General features: G+C 57.6%; 2 protein-coding genes across 2 annotated transcripts in view; both read right to left on the minus strand.

Annotated features, from left to right (window-relative positions):
- Positions 1-1,650, minus strand: part of CACNA1S (calcium voltage-gated channel subunit alpha1 S) — a 53,561-nt gene extending 51,911 nt beyond the window's left edge. The window contains exons 1-2 of the mRNA XM_040985211.1: positions 1,499-1,650; positions 74-179 (exon numbers count right to left, since the gene is read on the minus strand). Of these exons, the coding sequence (XP_040841145.1) occupies positions 74-179; positions 1,499-1,650 (258 nt within the window). The remainder of the gene's footprint in view (positions 1-73; positions 180-1,498) is intronic.
- A 1,527-nt stretch (positions 1,651-3,177) lies between these two features.
- Positions 3,178-3,699, minus strand: ASCL5 (achaete-scute family bHLH transcription factor 5). Its single transcript, XM_040985212.1, has one exon. It carries the CDS (start codon positions 3,697-3,699, stop codon positions 3,178-3,180), a length of 522 nt encoding a protein of 173 aa, XP_040841146.1.
- Positions 3,700-16,820: the final 13,121 nt, after the last annotated feature.

The following is a 16,820-nucleotide window of genomic DNA, read 5'->3' on the forward strand; positions in this document are numbered from 1 at the left end:
CGGTGGCCTTGGTTCTTTGCCCACAGAACAGCGAGGTGAGCAAGGGCCAGGGCAGTCTGGCCCACGTTCTTACCAGGCCAAGGTTCAGTGAGTTGTTGTCATCCTCGGGCATGGGCAGGTACACAGCCAGGGCCACACAGTTGGCAAAGATGGTGAGCAGAATGATGGTTTCAAAGGGTCTGGGGTCTGGGTTAAGGAGGGCCAGCGAGTAAGGCATGGGGGTGGGGGGTGCAGGATAGAGGAGAAGCAAGCACCGGCTCCCTCTGAGCTGTGACTGTAACACCACGTGGTGCGTTGTACCCAGCACTCTGCCCTGTTGCCCCTTTCCTGCTCCGCTGCGGGGCCTCCCCTGAGGGCTCAGTCCCCACTCCCCAGAAGCAGGGCGCTTCCTCTCTGTGAGCCCTCAGAGATGCTGTTCCCGGCACACAGTTACTCTGTTCCACTCTAGGCACATGTGTGAGCCGTGTTGCCACCTCCTCTTCCTCCTTGGAGCCATGATTCTGAGATGCCGGCCAGGGCCCCTGCGGGAGCTCACCCATAAAAACAGGTAGGGGCCAGGGGCTGCTGCAGACCTGGGGCTCAGCACCTGCCACACAGGGCTCAGTCCCCAGAAGCAGGTGAGCGGCCTTCCTGGACTGCGTGACCCCAGACAGCAGGCGTGCAGGAGCTGGGGAAGGGTAGAGAGAGGGAGAGTGAGCTGCTGGGGCAGGCAGGCACACCGCACACATGGAGGGAGGGAAAATCCAGCTTTCCTTCTTGAGCAGTCGAGGCAGCACAAGAGGCAGTGGGGGAGCCCTGGCAGGAGGCAGGTGGAGAGAGAGAGGCCCAGGTGAGAGTACTGCAGCCTTGTATGGCTGCAGGAGCAGGGCTGCCCTTGGCTCCACACGGCAATCTCACTCCACTCCATCTTTCCAGCCTCCTCACTCTGCTTTCTCCCAGGGAACAGCTGGAGGCAGCCCAGCCTTCCCAAACCCTTAGGAAATATTCCGAGTATTCCCGAGGAGCTGCTCCCACAGCCCACCTGACTCAGGCCTCCCCTCCTCTCTGGGGCTCCTGCCTGCCTGCCACAAATAACCCAGGCATTGTCATCATTCCTGCTCTCTCCCAGAGCTCCTTGGGGGAGGGATGTGGTCGCAGGCCTCCAGCAACCCTGGCTCTCTCCTCACTGTCAGATCCACTAGGAGGTGGGGGTTTGGGAGGGGGCTTTCAAGTGGCCACAAGGAGTCAGCTGCCACTCCCGAGACCCCGGCCATGCCCTTGATGATGGAGATTTGAGCACAGCTGGCCGCCATCTATATGAAGTGGGCCCTGCCATCCATGACTGTGGCTGACATCCAAGACTGGAGCTGCCTGCCCGCTGGGGCTCCACAAGTCTCAGCAGTCCCTCTCTCCCCTGCCTCATGCCTTGGCAGTGCCCCTCTGCCAAGTCCCCGGCTGCCGCTGTCCCTGGGGTGTGTGTGCTCCCAGCCCCCTGCCCCGCCTGCCTGAAGAAGGATACTTCCACTCCACGATGCTGATGCAAGCCTTCCTCAGGGGGTTCTGGAGGGTCAGGCAGAACAGCGCCCGGGGCGGCCTGGGCAGGAGCTCCGGCAGCGGCTTCTTGGGCTGTTTCTTCCTCAGGCCCTCGTCCTGCGGGGAGGATGGCTCCATGGCTTCCTCCTGCTCCCCTGCCCCACGGCCCTCTCTTCCCTGCGTCCCCAGTGCCCCGCTGCCTCGGGGACTGGACGGCTGAGTTTGCTGGGCCGAGCCTGGCCTGCTGAGCCAGCCGTGGGCGGGGCAGGGGTGGCAGGATTAGGCTCCCTGCTCCCAGTAGTAAAATTAGCCTCCCCTCGGCTCCCTGCTGCAGGCAGTCACCGCGGGACTGTCCAAGCCAGGCAGCTGTCATTCTTCCCGGCCCAGCCAGTGACATCCCAGACTGAGCCCCCTCCCCCGCGAGGGTGGGGGTAGGGGACTCATACACACCCTGAGTAAGGCAGAAGCAGTCCAGCCTGGATGGAAATGAGGTAAGGTCGGGGCATTGGAGTTTGGAGTATGGCAGCCTATGATATGGCACCTTCAATTCAGACCAGCTCCCCATCTCAAGGCTAAGTTTGGGGTCCTCACTTACCTACCCACCCAGCCAGGAACTCCCCGCCCCACTCCCCAACGCCATGCTGTCCATCTCAGACCTGCCCAGGCCAAAGCTTCTCTTACTTGCATCCCAACTCTTGCATGCCCCACATGAGGGTCATGGTGAACTTCCTCCCAATAGGGTGGAAGGCTCCTGAGGCCACATGGAGGGTGCACACGTTTAGCATAGCGCTCGCCACGCTGTGGTGACCCTCCCTTCCCACCTGTGCAATGGACGTGTGTCTCATCTCTGGGTCCCTGCCACTCCTGTGTGTTTCCTGGTGAATGCTGAACTCTCTGCGCTTGTTTTGTGGGGTGCTGCATAAGCAGGACACTGCACCCCAGCCCCAAGTGTCCCGGACCCTGGAAAGGCGTGTGAAGGTGCATCAGGGTGGGCAAGGGCGGAGGATCATCCAGAAGTCACCAAGTCTGATAGTCCTTTTATTTAGCCCTTTGTGCAAACACAATGCCCGTGTGTCCCTGGAGGCTTACAGTCTGGGGGCAAAAATCGCAGTCCTTGTTGCAATCTGGGCAAAAGGAGAAAGCCACCTGGCAGGGGGTGGGAGAGGGACTGAGGAGGGGGGAGCAGGAGGGCAGGGCCCTCCAAGGAAGAAGCCACTGTGACCACCAGCACACACACCCTGCCTCTTCCCTACACCTGTCTGTCCCAAGGGGGCTGGGTGTCCTCTCCATCCTCCAAAGTTGCTAGTATTTTCAGCCAGGCATGGCACTTTCTAGTCTGGCTTGCCCAAGGCTGCCGCAGACATCAGTGAGGGTCTTGCCGCCACGGAGGACGCAGCAGAGCCACCACTTTCCCGCTTTCACCAACCAGGAGCAGAGGCAGAAGTGGAGAGTCAGGCTCGGAGGTAACAGTGCGCAGCGGCCGCTCCCAGCACCCGCTGGGGATGCCTCCAGTAGCTGTCTCTCTGCCCCTGCCCCTCCGCCTCGAGCGGAGGTGGGATGGGGTGTTGGAAGGATGTCACAGCGGCCTCCACGCTGCTCCTGCGTGGGACGGAGTCTGAGGGCTCCTCCTCCGCCCCGCGAGTCCCCGGGCGGCCTCAGGCCGGATCAGTGGCTGGATTCCTCCGACTCTAAGAAAGGCGAGGAGGAGGAGAAGCGGGAAGACTCGGCAGACTCGGGCGGTGCGCGGGCGGGGCCGTCGGGTGGCGTGCTGAGCAGCTCCTGCAGGTGCTTGATGTAGCGGATGGCAGCGCGCAGCGTCTCCACCTTGCTCAGCCGCTTCTCCGCCAGGGCCCCCGGCAGGTGGCCACGCAGGCGCGCGTAGCCCTCGTTGACACACTTGACCCGCTGCCGCTCGCGCTCGTTGCGCTTCTGGATGAAAGCGGGCTCGAAGGGATAGTCATAGACGCCGAAGGCGCCAGGGAAGGACACGTAGGGGAACACTCCTGCGTAGGCGTCGCAGTAGGGCGGCTCCGCGGGGCCTGGGTACAGTAGGAAGGGTGCGGGCCCCAGGGGCTCGGCGGGGGGCAGGGGCGCCTGTGGGGGCGGCGGCATGACGCCCAGCTGCATGCACGTGGGGGGGCCCACAGGTCTCCGGTCCACCAGGGCTCTGCAGAAGTTGTTATTCATGGTGCTGCGTGGAGCGGGGCCTGAAGTGCAGAGACCCTCACTGCGTGGCCCCTGCCGGGGGTGGAGGAGTGGGGGTCTGCCCTGGCCTGGCCACTGGGACAAGTCACATCTCCAGCAGCTGCTCCGGGAGCCTGTGTGTTAAGGCCTCCCTGCGCCCTGTGGGGTAGCTCCCCAGGACACCCTGGCTCAAGCCATGGCTCGGGCACGTGTAGCCCCAACCGGGGGTTCAGCCGGAACCATCTCCAGTCCAGCGCCTGGCACTGTGCTACTCTCAGGGCCCTCGCCCTCCCTCTCAGCACCCATGGGTGAACAAGTGACCTCTGCCCTTGCCTGCAACCTGCAGCCCAGTGAGGGGCCCTCCCCGGGCACTAACCCCGAGGCCCCATGCCAGGGTCCCCGCAGTGCTTCGTTCTTGTTCCTGAAGGCCTTTGAGGTCCCAGGCTGTTCTGGTGAGTGGCAGCAGCTGAGTCAGCAGAGGGCGTCCCCCAGGGCGTGTGTTTCTGAAGAGGAGGAAAAGGAAAGGTCAGTTAAGAGGCTTCTTGGGGTTGCTCCTTCTTTGCGTGGGTTGGGAACATCTTGAAGGGGACCCAGATGTGGCTAGAACTTTGCATTTACCCTTGGATACCTGGTGATCTTTGATCTGCGGTTTCTATAGAGACAAGGACAACATCCTCGCAGGAGAGGACTCACTCGTGAGAACCAAGTAGGAGCCGGAGGCAGCCCCCAGTGGCTCCTGCAGGGTCTTGCTTTCCAGGGACTGACTCCCTGAGACCTTTGGAACCTGACCTTCCCCAACAAGGGGACTCAGGAGTTGGCAGGTCAGCAGTGGGTGCCTCAGGAGGAATCACACGGCTCCATATAAGGCTGGGCTGCCAGCCACTCAGATGTCTGCCAGGGACAGCCACACGAGGTACCAGAGGTCTGGGATCCACACTCCCCAGGTGGGCCTGGGTTTCTCCTTCATGGTACGTTCCCACCTTCCCTCCTGTATGCCCCCAAGGCAAGCCAGCCCCTGGCACGAGACAGATGCCACACGGATCACAGCGGAGTCCCTGGGGATTAGGCAGAAGGCTGGATTTGTTGGGCTGGACCTGGCCCCACAGGGCTTCTCCCCCAGCTGTAAGGAAGCTGTTATTTCAGAAATGAGGGGTCTGTGCTGAGCCAGGTGCCACCAAGCCTCCCCACAAGTGATGTTATCAGATCCAAGGTAGGTAGGCGTCACCTCCCAGTCCATGCCCCCTCCCCTGCTTGGCCACACTTCAGCCTGCTGCGTGGGGAGGAGATGGGGGCGGGGGTATGGATTGCAGTCCACAGAGAGGACAGCAAGGGGCCAGCTCCTTCCTGGCTAAGGGGAGCCCTGGGGCAAGTTGGGTTTCCTAGGAGCGTGTCTCCTTCTGCACCTTCTCCTGCAGTCCCCGACCCTGCTGTCAGCTAGCTTTTTCCAGTGTGCTGAACGAGGCCAAACAACAAACCAACCAAAAAAACAGCAGTGGAGACTTGCACATGCTCTCGAAGGGAAACAGACACAGGGGTCTTTATGACTTCAAGAGAAGTTTCTAGAAAAAATAAGTCTCCCAGACACACCCTCAGTTCCTCTTGATATCTTTGTTCATTCTTGATTTCATATCTTGGCTGCTTGTCTCAAGGGTCCTGGCTACCACCTACACTTCTCTGCCCACTCTGGTCCTGCTGTCCACTAGAAGGCATGCTAACTCCAGTCCCTGGCCACGAACACGGGCTTCCCAGCCCCGACCCAAGTGTTAGGCACCAAGAGGAGCTGACTTTTCATGGCTGAGGTAAACCACCTTTGAGGATGCTGCATTGTAGGGAGGACGCCTGAGTCTGGCACCTTGGCTGTGCTTCTGCCTAAGCCAAAAACTAAAGCAAACAAGCAAACAACAAAAGAACAAAACAAATAAAAAACAGAGCAAGGCTTCTCCCACCCACACCTGTACCCTCACCCCCGCGGGTTGGGGGGCAGGATCTGGTGGCTGCAAACTGCCCTGCTTCCAACTCATTGGACTAGGCAGAAGCTGTTGTGAACAGCGCCACAGTGTGGTGATGAGAAGTGGTGCAGCAGCCGGTGGCCATTTTCTGCACTGTGACCTGTCCAAAGGGTGCGCAAGTTGTGACTCCGGACGTGTTAGGGAAAGTTCAGAGCGCCTCTGAGGAAGACAGTGGCTGTGCTTTCTTTCAGTGTCTTCTTTGATCCCCGAGTCTGTGAATGAATTCACAGCATGTAAACTCTTACATATACAGGTGAGTAAAACTCACATACAATTAAATGTGATTTGTTTTGAATTAAAGACAACATACTACATCATTAAACTTACTCAGAAAAGTGTGGTTCTGAAAGAGAACACAGTGGTTCTCCCTCTGAGTGTGGAAGGACTCTGGCTGCATTAACCTATGTGTGTTAACTTCCAAGCCACAGACGACCAGCTGGGAGAGGTCCTTAGCACCAGCCATGCCCGTTCCTCACCAGCCCTGCTCTGCTGTGCCCGATGGGCCCCTCGGATGCGCTGAACTTTCCCAAAGCTCCCATTGAGATGTCAGTTACATGGAGTCTGTCCTCAGTGCCCAGTGCACTGCGGGTGTGCAGTTCCCGCTGCCACTCAACGCTGAGAAGAGCTTTGTTGCCTTCTGCCCCAGCTTGCGGTCTGTCCTGTGCCATTCCCTTGCCAGCCTCGCTGCCTGCCTCTGTGCCCGTTGCAGCTCTCTCTGCAGAGCCAGTTCCACCTGGTCCCCTCTCTGCTTTCCCTGGACACAGGCGGACTAGAGGTTCTTCCTGACAGTGGTCCCTGGGACCGGCTTGTAAAGTGGGAGTGTGAGGACTCCTGTCTGACCCACTGCGCATGCTCAGGAGATGTCTGCTGATGGACACGGGTGGAGGGCGGGAAGGGCCAGTGAGGCCTTCAATGGGCAAAGGCAGCTGTGAGCCCACACTGGTTGTTTCCCCAGTGGCTGTGCCCATAGCCTCTTCAGGCAGAATGTGCGGCGATCTGTAAAGAGCCCAAGGACTCCCTGGCTTTGCCCAGTACTCCTCCCTCAGAACCCCACTCCCTCTCAGCCCTGCCTCCAGGCAGTGAGGTTGCTAATCAAAGGGCTCCGTGGGGGCCTGGCACAGTAGCCTAGTGGCTAAAGTCCTTGCCTTACATGTACCGGGATCCCATATGGAACCCGGTTCTAATCCCAGCAGCCCCACGTCCCATCCAGCTCCCTGCTTGTGGCCTGGGAAAGCAATCAAGGATGGTCCAAAGCCTTGGGTTCCTGCACCTGTGTGAGAGACCTGGAGGAAACTCCTGGCTCCTGGCTTTGGATCAGCACAGCACTGGCCGTTGCGCTCACTTGGGGAGTGATTCATTGGACAGAAGATCTTCCTCTCTGTCTCTCCTCCTCTCTGTATATCTGCCTTTCGATGAAATAAATAAATAGATCTTAAAGGGGGAGGGGGACTCTGTGGCCCAAAACGGGAGGTTTGCAGTCAGTGTTTCCCGTCATAGAAATCCCAGAGCATCTCATTCTGCAGCAGAGGAATCTGTGTTGAGCCTACAAGGTCCCAAAGTGGGCCTTAAGACAAACACTTCTAAAAAAACACTAGTCCCTGGGGCTGGTGTTGTGGCATAGTGGGTTAAAGTATCACCTGCAGAGCTAGCTTCTGTTCCACTTCCAGCTTCCTGGTGATGTGCCTGGGAGAGCAGCAGAGGACAGCCCGAGTGACTGCTGGCTTCCACCTGGCCCAGCCCCAGCCTTTGCAACCATTTGGGAACTGAATCAGCAGATGGAAGATCTTTCTTCCTCTCTCTCTGTAACTCTGCTTTTCAAATAAATGGTAAATCTTACAAAAATCACTCTCCAGCCACATACATCAAATAACACGTAACGAGAAAGCCTGACTTTCCTCCTCTTCCATTGTAAATATTTCTAGAAGGATAACTTTGCCACTCTGATTGTCTTTGGGTAGGCTATCACCACCTTCTGATATCAGTAGCCATTGCAGGATCCTGCATTGGGAGAGTATCAGCAGTCATGGCTGAGACTAAGGGGCAGCAGGTCCCCCCATCCGCATGGCACCTGGCTTCCCCCCACACCGTGCCACAGCTGGGCTCAGCCCCACACCTGCCCTGCACGCCTCCTTCCTGCTTCAGGTTTCAGGAACCTGCCTGAAGCCACTTTTCCCCATGGAAAAGTATGGCAGAGCCCAAGCGTGGGCTGACAGAGCCACACCTTCAAACGTGGTGTGGCATGGCTACGCTGAGGAGTTCAGGGAGAATGGAGAGAGGCAGGTGAGCAGGTGCAGGAGGCTGCTGGCGCCTGGAAGTCTGCGTGATGGTCCCCTGTCCTGTCCCATGGCCGCCTTCCTGCTGCCAGGCGGCAGGAGTCGCACAGCTCTGTCACAGGTCCCCACAATCTGGCTGGATTGGTGCACCAGGACATTCTTGGTTGGGCAGGGACCTCTAGAGGTCAGTTTTTTTGTTTTTGTTTTTTTTTTCTTTGTTTTGTTTTTGTTTTTGTAGCAAGTCTTGATGCTTACAGTGTGGCCTGGGACTAGACTGGGGAGAGGCGCTGGACCCTTCTGAACTCCCTGCCGTTAGCCTGGTGTTTGCAATGCTGGGAGTCACAGGGCTGTGCTCAGGGAGGTGACCTCCCCTTCCCCAGGAAGATGACAGGATCGCCTCCCAGCCCTGAGGATGTGGGGAGGAGGGCTACAGAGCCCCTCTTGTCCCTGGGGGGGGGGGGGGGGGGTTCCTAGGTGGGACACAGCCTGGCCCGAGAATGGAATGTGGACTTTAGGACAGATCTGGCCCAGATGAACTCGTAGTCTTAGCCAGTCACTGGTTTTTATAAGCCTCAGTTTCCCAAACTGTAGGATGAGAGTAATGATACCCGTTACACAGCAGCTTGAAAAGATCAGGGACCAAGCAGCACTGAATAGGAACTGAATTAATGGTAGCACCCATTGTCAATAAGGCAGGATGACGTTGGGAAGAGCTGGGACTCTGAAGGCCGCCCTGGACGCGACTTGGAGAGTTCCCAGGATAGAAAGTGTTCTCCCACCCCCAACCCCTAACTGGTGCAGCTGGACACAGAATGGATGCCTACAGCCATGGGCGTCCATTGCCACATTTGTCCTAGAAGGAGAACTCTACAGGTAAAGTGTGATTTTTCTTGGCCATTTTTAATGTAACAGCTACTAATTCAGTGCGAATCTCTCTCTCCTTGAGCAAAACTCACACTTGAATTTGTCACTAGCAGACCTGCTGGGTCGACCTGCAGGCACAGTGTGAACCCAGGGCCTCAGCAGCCAGTCAGTGCTTAGAGCTGGGAGCTAACCCTGCCAGAAGCCACCCTGGCAACGGTACTCATGCACGTGTCATCCCCAGGACAAGGCAGGCATTCCCAACAAGAGACACAGAGAGGGAGAGTCACTCACTGAGGTCACACAGCTGACAGTGGACCTAGGTCGCAAGAGAAGCCGGCACACATGGGTGTTGTTATAGCATCCAGAGGAAAGCTGAGATGAGAGGAGAAATTGTCACACATTGCCACTAGTTCACGCTCGCCGGTGCCCTGGCTGTGAGCTGCACCTGTAAGGGGAAGGAAGGTGCTGCGGCTTAGGAGCCAGGACCTCTGTCTGACCTCTTGTCTCAAAGCTACCAGTAAGTGCTACTGTGCCTCCGCAGACAACTCTTACCTGAAGGTGCCACCACTCCAAATCCGCTGCTTTTGGAGAGCAGCTGGGGTCGCCAGGCAAAGGGCAGGACCCTGGCTGAGCTTCCAGTGACCCGCTAGTCCTGCCTGGAGAGCAAACATGCTCTACGCTAATCTCTTGGATTTCAGAGGATGAGGACAGGCATCCTGCAGATACTGTGGGGGCATGATCACACTGAACCCAGTGGTGCATGCACGGGGACCAGGGAGACTGGGCAGGTGCCATGGGGGCTGACCCTGACAGTGCTGCCCGCCTGTCCCTGTGGCTGTCACCCCCCGGGGCCTCCTGCTCTGGGTCGCAGTGCCAACCTGAAGCACAGAGGAATGGAGGAAAAGGGAGGCTCACCCCTTCACCAAAGGGAGATTTCTTAGGGATTTTGCAGGTTGGTGGAATCCTCTGAAGTTTCTCAGAAAAAGTGAACCTGCTGTCCTCCCAGTGCTGATGTAGTGTGTGACCCCCAGTCACAGGGCTGAGGCAGATGCTGCCTGGTGTGGTGACAGGAGGCAGCGTAAGCACCCACGCCCTGAATCGCATCTGCCCCCTGTGTCGCCATGGGGCGGATGGAGACTCCAGCAGTTCCACAGAGGAACACAGAACCCTGGCCTGGCTGCTCCCCTGGGGCTGGGGTCACAGCAGCTCCCCATGCATACAGTCACCAGGACCTTCCTGCCTGTCGCCCATGCACAAAGTTCCCCCTATAGTTTGGAGGCAGCGGGAGCTCTGTTCATCTCGTAGCTTGGCTTGCAAGCAGGGCTGGACCCCAGCTTTGTCTGCTGTTCTGTCTCCTCCTCCACGGGACCTGGAGAGCTGCAGCCTCTGCTTTCTGAGTATGAAGTTCAGAATGCTCAGGCATGAAAGCATTGTTGTGTGCACAGCCTGGCTGGGAGGCGCTGGGCAGCCGGCAGGTATGCTGGCCGTGGATGCTCGCTGCTTCCCACCCTGACCTTGCTCCTTGAACACATTCTCCAGAAGTCCAGGGTCAGATCTGTCTTCCTAAAGCACCAATGACTTCAATCCTGTCACTGCCCAGATATGTAACAGGTAGTTCACTAAGGCCACAGTATCACTGGTCCATTTGGTCCCCAGTGACCTGCCACCTTCCCCAGCTCCTCTCACCATATCCCTTGTCCCCCTGCCGACGTCCCTGGAGTTTCTTGCCTCTGCGCTCTCCCCTCCATCCTGAGGTCTGCAGTAGAGGGTCCCTCCACCTGCCCAAGTCCTCCCTTCCCTAAAGAACCTGCTAGTGTCTCTCCTGGCCCAGGGCACACCCTCTCTGGCTTCTGTCTTCTGCTCCAAGTCCTAAAGCCTGCACGTGCTGGTGCCTCATTAGCTGTGAGGGGCGTGGGACGCTCTTTAGCTGCCCCTCGTCACACATCGGGTCCTGCTGTCTTCTAAGGATGAAGAAACAGTTTCTTAAGAGGCACCAAGGCCAGCCCTGAGCCTGCCATGTAGGAGGTGCCCGAGATGGAGGCTCAAGTGCAGGAGGCCCAGGGCCCAAGCCTGTAGTCCCCTATATCCCCGATCTGTACTTTGTGCGGTAAAGCAGGTGTCCTCAAGGCCACAGCTAGCTCATCTACCACCTGTGGCACTCAGCAGCGAGATAGGGCATCTAAACCAACTCTGTCATCTAAGCGGCTTCCACTGGGCACAGGAGAAAAAGCACAGGTATGAGGGGAAGGACACTCAGGGCTTTACCCTCCCACAGGGGGCAGAATCTCAGCCCACATCACGGGAAAAGAGGCCACTGTTTATCTGGCACCTACCAAGTGCTGAGCAACCGATGTGATCCCCTTGACTTTTTGATCCCATTTTCCAGATGGGTAAACTGAAACTCAGAGAGCTCAAGTGAGCTTTCTAGTAAACAGCCAGATTAAAAACAACAAAAAATATCTATGCAGCATCTGTCCTGGGCTGGAGGTGGCTGTTAATCCATGTCACAGAAGATGGAACAGAGCCCGGTGTCCTGTCGCTGCCCAGCCTCCTGGTGACAGAGTTAGGACTTGAGCCTGGGACAGAGTGCTTCACCGGCCACACACCTAACCAGGGCCGGGGAACATCCAGCCCACGGACCATAGGAGGCCCCCACCCCAAGGCGTTTGGTCTGGCCCTGCCAAGGCAACCGCAGGCCGTGGGACTTAAAAGGCAATCTGTCCACAGCGGGCTCATTTCTAATGGTTCACTTTGCACAGAGCTGCAGAGGCTGCGACGAGTATCCGTGACTCTAGGCAGAAATCAGGCTCCCTGGCCCTTCCCCACACCGTCTTAGGCCTGCTTCCCCTACCGAGTCCAGACACAGAACCGGGCTGTCCCCTGCCTACCCACCCCCTTCACATTTTAGCTCCTTTTTGAGAAAGCCTTTCCCAGAACGCAGCCTGAGCATTCAGGGCTTCATCTTAGGACAGTGGCAACAAGCAGCAGGCCAGTCCACAGAGAAGCCCCTGCTTGGAGGCACAGCTAGGCTCACCTTCTTCCCTCAGAGGTGGGTGCTGCTGCCACAGCCCAGCAGGTGGCTGACTCTACTGGGCTTTCCTCCAGGCAGGGAGGCGGGAGATGAAGCCCCTAGAGAATGGCGTGCCTGGCTTCCCCCCTGCAGAGTGGATGGGGCCATCAGCCCCACAGGACTAAGCCGGCCACATCCCTTGGCCACCACCCACACCCCCTTACCTCTCTGGACCGTCACTCTTCTGGCATAGCTGTCCCGGTCAGGATCTCAGCTGCTGCCCGTCTGTCTGTCCCCGGCTTCCCTGCCCCGGCACCAAGAGCCAGGTACACTTTACCTGATTAAGCTTCAAACGGCAGCGACACACCCAGTAGGGGAGGGGGAGGGAGGGGTGCGGTGGGGGCTTCTCTCATCTGGGCTCTGTTCCCAGAGGGAGACAGGGCCACTCCTGGCCGCCTGTGATTGGCTACCCTGAGTCCTGGCCCAGGCGGACAGGTGATGCTGTTTTGTCTGCCTGCCTGTCTGCCCAGCCTAGCCCAGCCTAGCCCAGCTTAGCCCTGGGCCGACGCTGGGGCCACACCCCTCGTGTGGTGCGCAAGGAGGCCCAGAGAGTGTAAGTGGACAATCTGTGCCGCAGGAGAGCTTAGGAAATGTCATATGAGTGGCCAGGGGTCTCTTCCTGCCGGAGGAAGGCCCTATGGACAGGAGCTTGGGGGCTATGCTGTCGGGTGGGACCGAATAGGGGTGCTGAGAGGACAGCAGGGGACCCCAGGGACATCACCCCGGCCACCCCCTCAGGGGTCAGCTGAGCAGAGAGGAAGCGCTTTGCCCAGGGATGTGTAGCCAGTGAAGCCCAGCTCTGCCCGGTGGGCACGGCTGCCCTGGGCAGGGAGGCGGTATACAAGCTGCCCACCAGAGGTATGTTCTTTAGCCTCAGCCTCATCACCCTCACCCTGCGTGGAGTTCAACACTGCCTTCCCCCTGCCTACCCTGCTCCGCAGGCAGGAGCCTGGTGGGGCTGGCTCAGGCGCCAGTAGGGACTTCTCCGGGCAATAGCTGCAGCCCGCGTTCCCACCCATAGGGTGGTGTTGAGACCAAGATTACACGAACCTTCTGGGTGCTTCTTACTGGCCAGGTCACATTGCACACTTGCATTCACCCCTCCCAGTGCCCCCGAAGTGACCATGAAGGCAGGAGGATCTGTCCATTCTGCTAGGGTTAGACCCCAGTCTGTCTCCAGTGTCCACACTCCTGGCCACTGCACCGTAAGGTTCTCCTGGGCCGAGGAAGGTCCAGGGCCCATGAGTATGCTGGAGCCTGGCCTGTGCTGCTCTAACACCTTTCCCCACACCTGCACTTTTCCAGAACATTCTGTGTACCTGGGGAGGCTGAACTCTAGGAGATATGAGCTTTGAAGGTACCCATGGGTTTAGGGGCCCCAAAGCCACACCCCAGTCTCCAGCTTCCTCCAAAATTGTGCCACTCATAGTTCCATTTGCATTTGTTGTTTTGCTCCACATACACTCCCCACCCTTCTCTGCTCCTTGGAACCCATACCCACCAAACCCGGCCATGCATGTGCTAGCCGTGCCTTTCCTTGATCCCCACTGAAATGACTTCACAACTATGAGTAAAAAGTGTCCTCCTGGTAGCATCTAAGCATGCCTGGCACATGAGAGATGCTGTGGGGGACCACGGGCTTAACCCTCCTCATCTTACTCTCTGGACCAGCTGAGGCGTAGAGAGGAGACCCACCCTGCTGAGGCCACGGGCCAGGGCCCTGGCCTCCCAGCCTGCCCAGCTTGGCCTCTGCTCCATCTGCTGACCCCTGGAGCCTGGGAGGACACAGCTGAGCAGAATCCACTTGCCAAGGAGTGACATCAGCAGGGTCATCCTCTTTTGAGCCCAGCTCCTCTTCTGACTCCCAGGGCAGGACTTGAACTGTAGGAGCTGAGGGACACCTAGGTCAGTCCCTGACCAGGACATGACTCTGCAGGGCAGCTGGGGACCTGAGACCCGGCAGTCACTTCCTGGGCCTGACAGAGCCCGGCATGTAATTCTTTTCAATTGCTCCTGGGCTCCTCTTAGGAAGTAGGGAACTTCCGGTGGCTGGGCAAGAGGGAAGTGACAGGGCCCTGGTGGCTCCCAATAAGAACTGCTGTACCTCATGCAAATTGATGAGGACTAGACCCAGGAAGGTGGCAAGGAGGGACAGGGCAGGGCAGATTCCAGGGCTCTGGAGGGACCCTCAGTGACTCAGGGCAAGGATGAAGCCTGATGACCACCCGAGCTGGGCATGGGTACCACCAATGGACACAGAGCACAGACAAGAACAATTCACAACAGGGAGGGGTCAATTTTGAACTCCCCCAGCTGGAGGAGGATCTGGGGCTCCCAGGGGACAGGCCAGCAATGAGAACCAGGTCAGCAAGTGTGGAGCTCAGGGGCCGGCCAGGTCGCAGCTGTGGGCCACAGAGCTGTCAGAGAATCCACTTTTGGCGAGCATCTTTGGGTGTGGCAGCTTAGATGGGGCCAGCTGAGCAAGGGCAGCTGCACTTGGGGGAGATGGGAGAGGGTGGTCAGAATCCAGATGCCTGGGGACAAGCAGCAGACCTTCCTGCAGGGTTAAGTGCAGCAGACAGGCAATGCCCTGACAGGCTGAGAACTATGTGGGGGAAGCTGGGAGGGTGAGGTCAGCCCGCATAGGGCATGGAGTAGAGTGGTGAGCAGTGTGCAATGGCAGGTGAGGCCTGGGAGATTCCACCGCGGCCACAGGTAGCTTGCAGCCTGTGGAAGGTTCTTTTTACAGGCTGAGGAGCGGGGTGGAGAATGGAGCAACGATGGAGATGATGGGAGTTTCCTCCTAGTTTGGCTTGGAGCAGCAGGGGCCACAGGGAAGTCGTGCCAGGTGGGAACAAGGGAAATGTCCCTGCAGCAGAGAGCTGTGCCTGGTAGCCTCAGGCTTCTCCAGGCAGTAGGAAAGAGGAGGGAGTCCCAGGAAACACACCGGTCCCCATGGCAAGGGAAGGATACCACTCGGCCTCCACGGCTGTTTGAGCAACCCGGGGGAGCAGTGAAGTGGGGCTGGGGCAGCTGGGTAAGGATGGATGCCAGAAAAAGGAAGTTCCTCAGGGTGAAGAGTGAGGGGGCATGATGAGACAGGTCCACCTGCCCACCTGAGGAAACTGTGCCAGCCTCCAGTGGTGCAGACCAATTCTGAGATCCTACTGCTCAGGGCCACACCCAACCTGTCATTGCTCTTGGTGGACTGAGGGCATTCCTGAGTGTGGCCAGCCACACAGGAAGCGCCACGGAGGGGAAGAGGTAGGTCAGACACTGCTGTCCCTGCGACCCAACAGCAGGCAGCCTCCTTGCCCTTGTTCGGGGGCCTGTCCTTTTGGGATGCATAGGAAGATAATGAGGTGCATTCTGGAACTTTCTGGAGCTCAGATTTTGTGTCTATGTGTGTGTCTGTGAAGTTGAGGCCTCTTGAGTGTTTGGTTGCCGTTGAATCCTTGTGTAGAATGGCCATTTTCCACACATGGGCTCATTCTTAATTAGCTGGTTGTTTGCTTCACAGCTGACCCAGGGCCTGGCTGGGGTTGTCTGTAGAAGCAGCTCTTGGTGTCCCTGGGCAGTGTGATCTCACAGGGACATCTGGTCCTGCCAGATGCATCTTGCTGGCACGGTTGCTCATGAGGTTCTGCACCTGCTCACCTGCCTCTTACAAGAGCATCCCCATCATGAAAGAACAAAGTGGCCACAGCAGTTCTCAGGCAGTGTGTGGCCCCAGGGGATGCTGAGTGCTCTACAGGGCACAGATGTTGTCAGCTCAGGTCCCTCTGGCCCCACCTTGCACAGAATGACCTGTGTACCTGTCGGGGAAATCCTGGCACTAACACCCTGGCAACTATGTACATGTGTACATGAGCCCAGGAGCCCACAGTTTGCTCAGCAGTGTCCTTCCCTGGCATCTAGGAAGCCTCCTCAGCACGTGCCCTCTTCCCATCCCCTCTAACACCTCATCCTTGGCTCTGAACTTCAGAAAAAACAAGAGCTCCAAGGGGTCCCTTCAGCTCCCAGCCCTCACCAAGAACCCAGTGTGGTGCTTGTGCATGGGAACAATCCTTGAGGACAGACCCTCATTCTGGTTGGGTCTGCCCACACCCTGCTCATCATGCTATGGAGCTGACTCAGTGCCAGGCTCCTTGGGGTGGCTGTCCTCTTGATGCCTGCTGCCCTCCCTTGGGGATCCTGGGTGTCTCGCAATGAGCACCATTGACTGTTGTTGGGGTCCATGCAGTGGGTGTGGGGGACACAAAGGTGTGAAGAGTATTGTTCCATTGCAGGCAGGGCCGCAAGGAACTTCCCGCTATTTGGCAGGGCCCAGCGGACATCTCTACAACCTTCCACCTTTTTTTGCATGGACACTGGACCACCCTGTGGAAGAATTCTAATCCATCCAGGCATTGTTTGCTACTGTGAGGCTGGCCTTTTAGTCAATGTGAGCTTGGAGGTTAATGTTAATAAAAATGTCTTGCAAAAGGGCCTTCTATTATTCCTACTGTCTTGGCAGTTTCCATTGACCTTATGCTAATCAAGGGACCTATATTTAGGGTTTCATTCTTTCCTTGATCTTTAGGTTCCCCTTTTCTTTGATACAAGATTGAGTTGTAGGATAAGAATTGTAGCAGGAACTTCTATTGTTTTTAGGTAAAACAAATGGCAGAATTATCCTTAGAAAAACCCACTTGACCATGATGTAAAAAGTCTGAGCCAGAGTTTGACTGATTTTGTATAAATAAAGCGGACAGCTTTCGTGCATTGTCCATTATGATCATGAAATCCTAGTGGTCCGTTTTTCTTTCCCCTTTGCGCCTCATCCACGCACCCTTCACGAGTTCCGAACTCAGCTGGAGCTGGACTCCGGCAGACTGTGGGACATCAAGGTGACATCAGGCACGGCAA

Source organism: Ochotona curzoniae, unplaced genomic scaffold (assembly GCF_017591425.1).
Source record: "Ochotona curzoniae isolate NIBS_2020 unplaced genomic scaffold, NIBS_Ocur_1.0 contig_430, whole genome shotgun sequence".
Classification (NCBI taxonomy): domain Eukaryota; kingdom Metazoa; phylum Chordata; class Mammalia; order Lagomorpha; family Ochotonidae; genus Ochotona; species Ochotona curzoniae.

Excerpts from the sequence above, each read along its gene's own strand:
- ASCL5 (XM_040985212.1), bottom strand. The coding sequence starts at position 3,699 with ATGAATAACAACTTCTGCAGAGCCCTGGTGGACCGGAGACCTGTGGGC.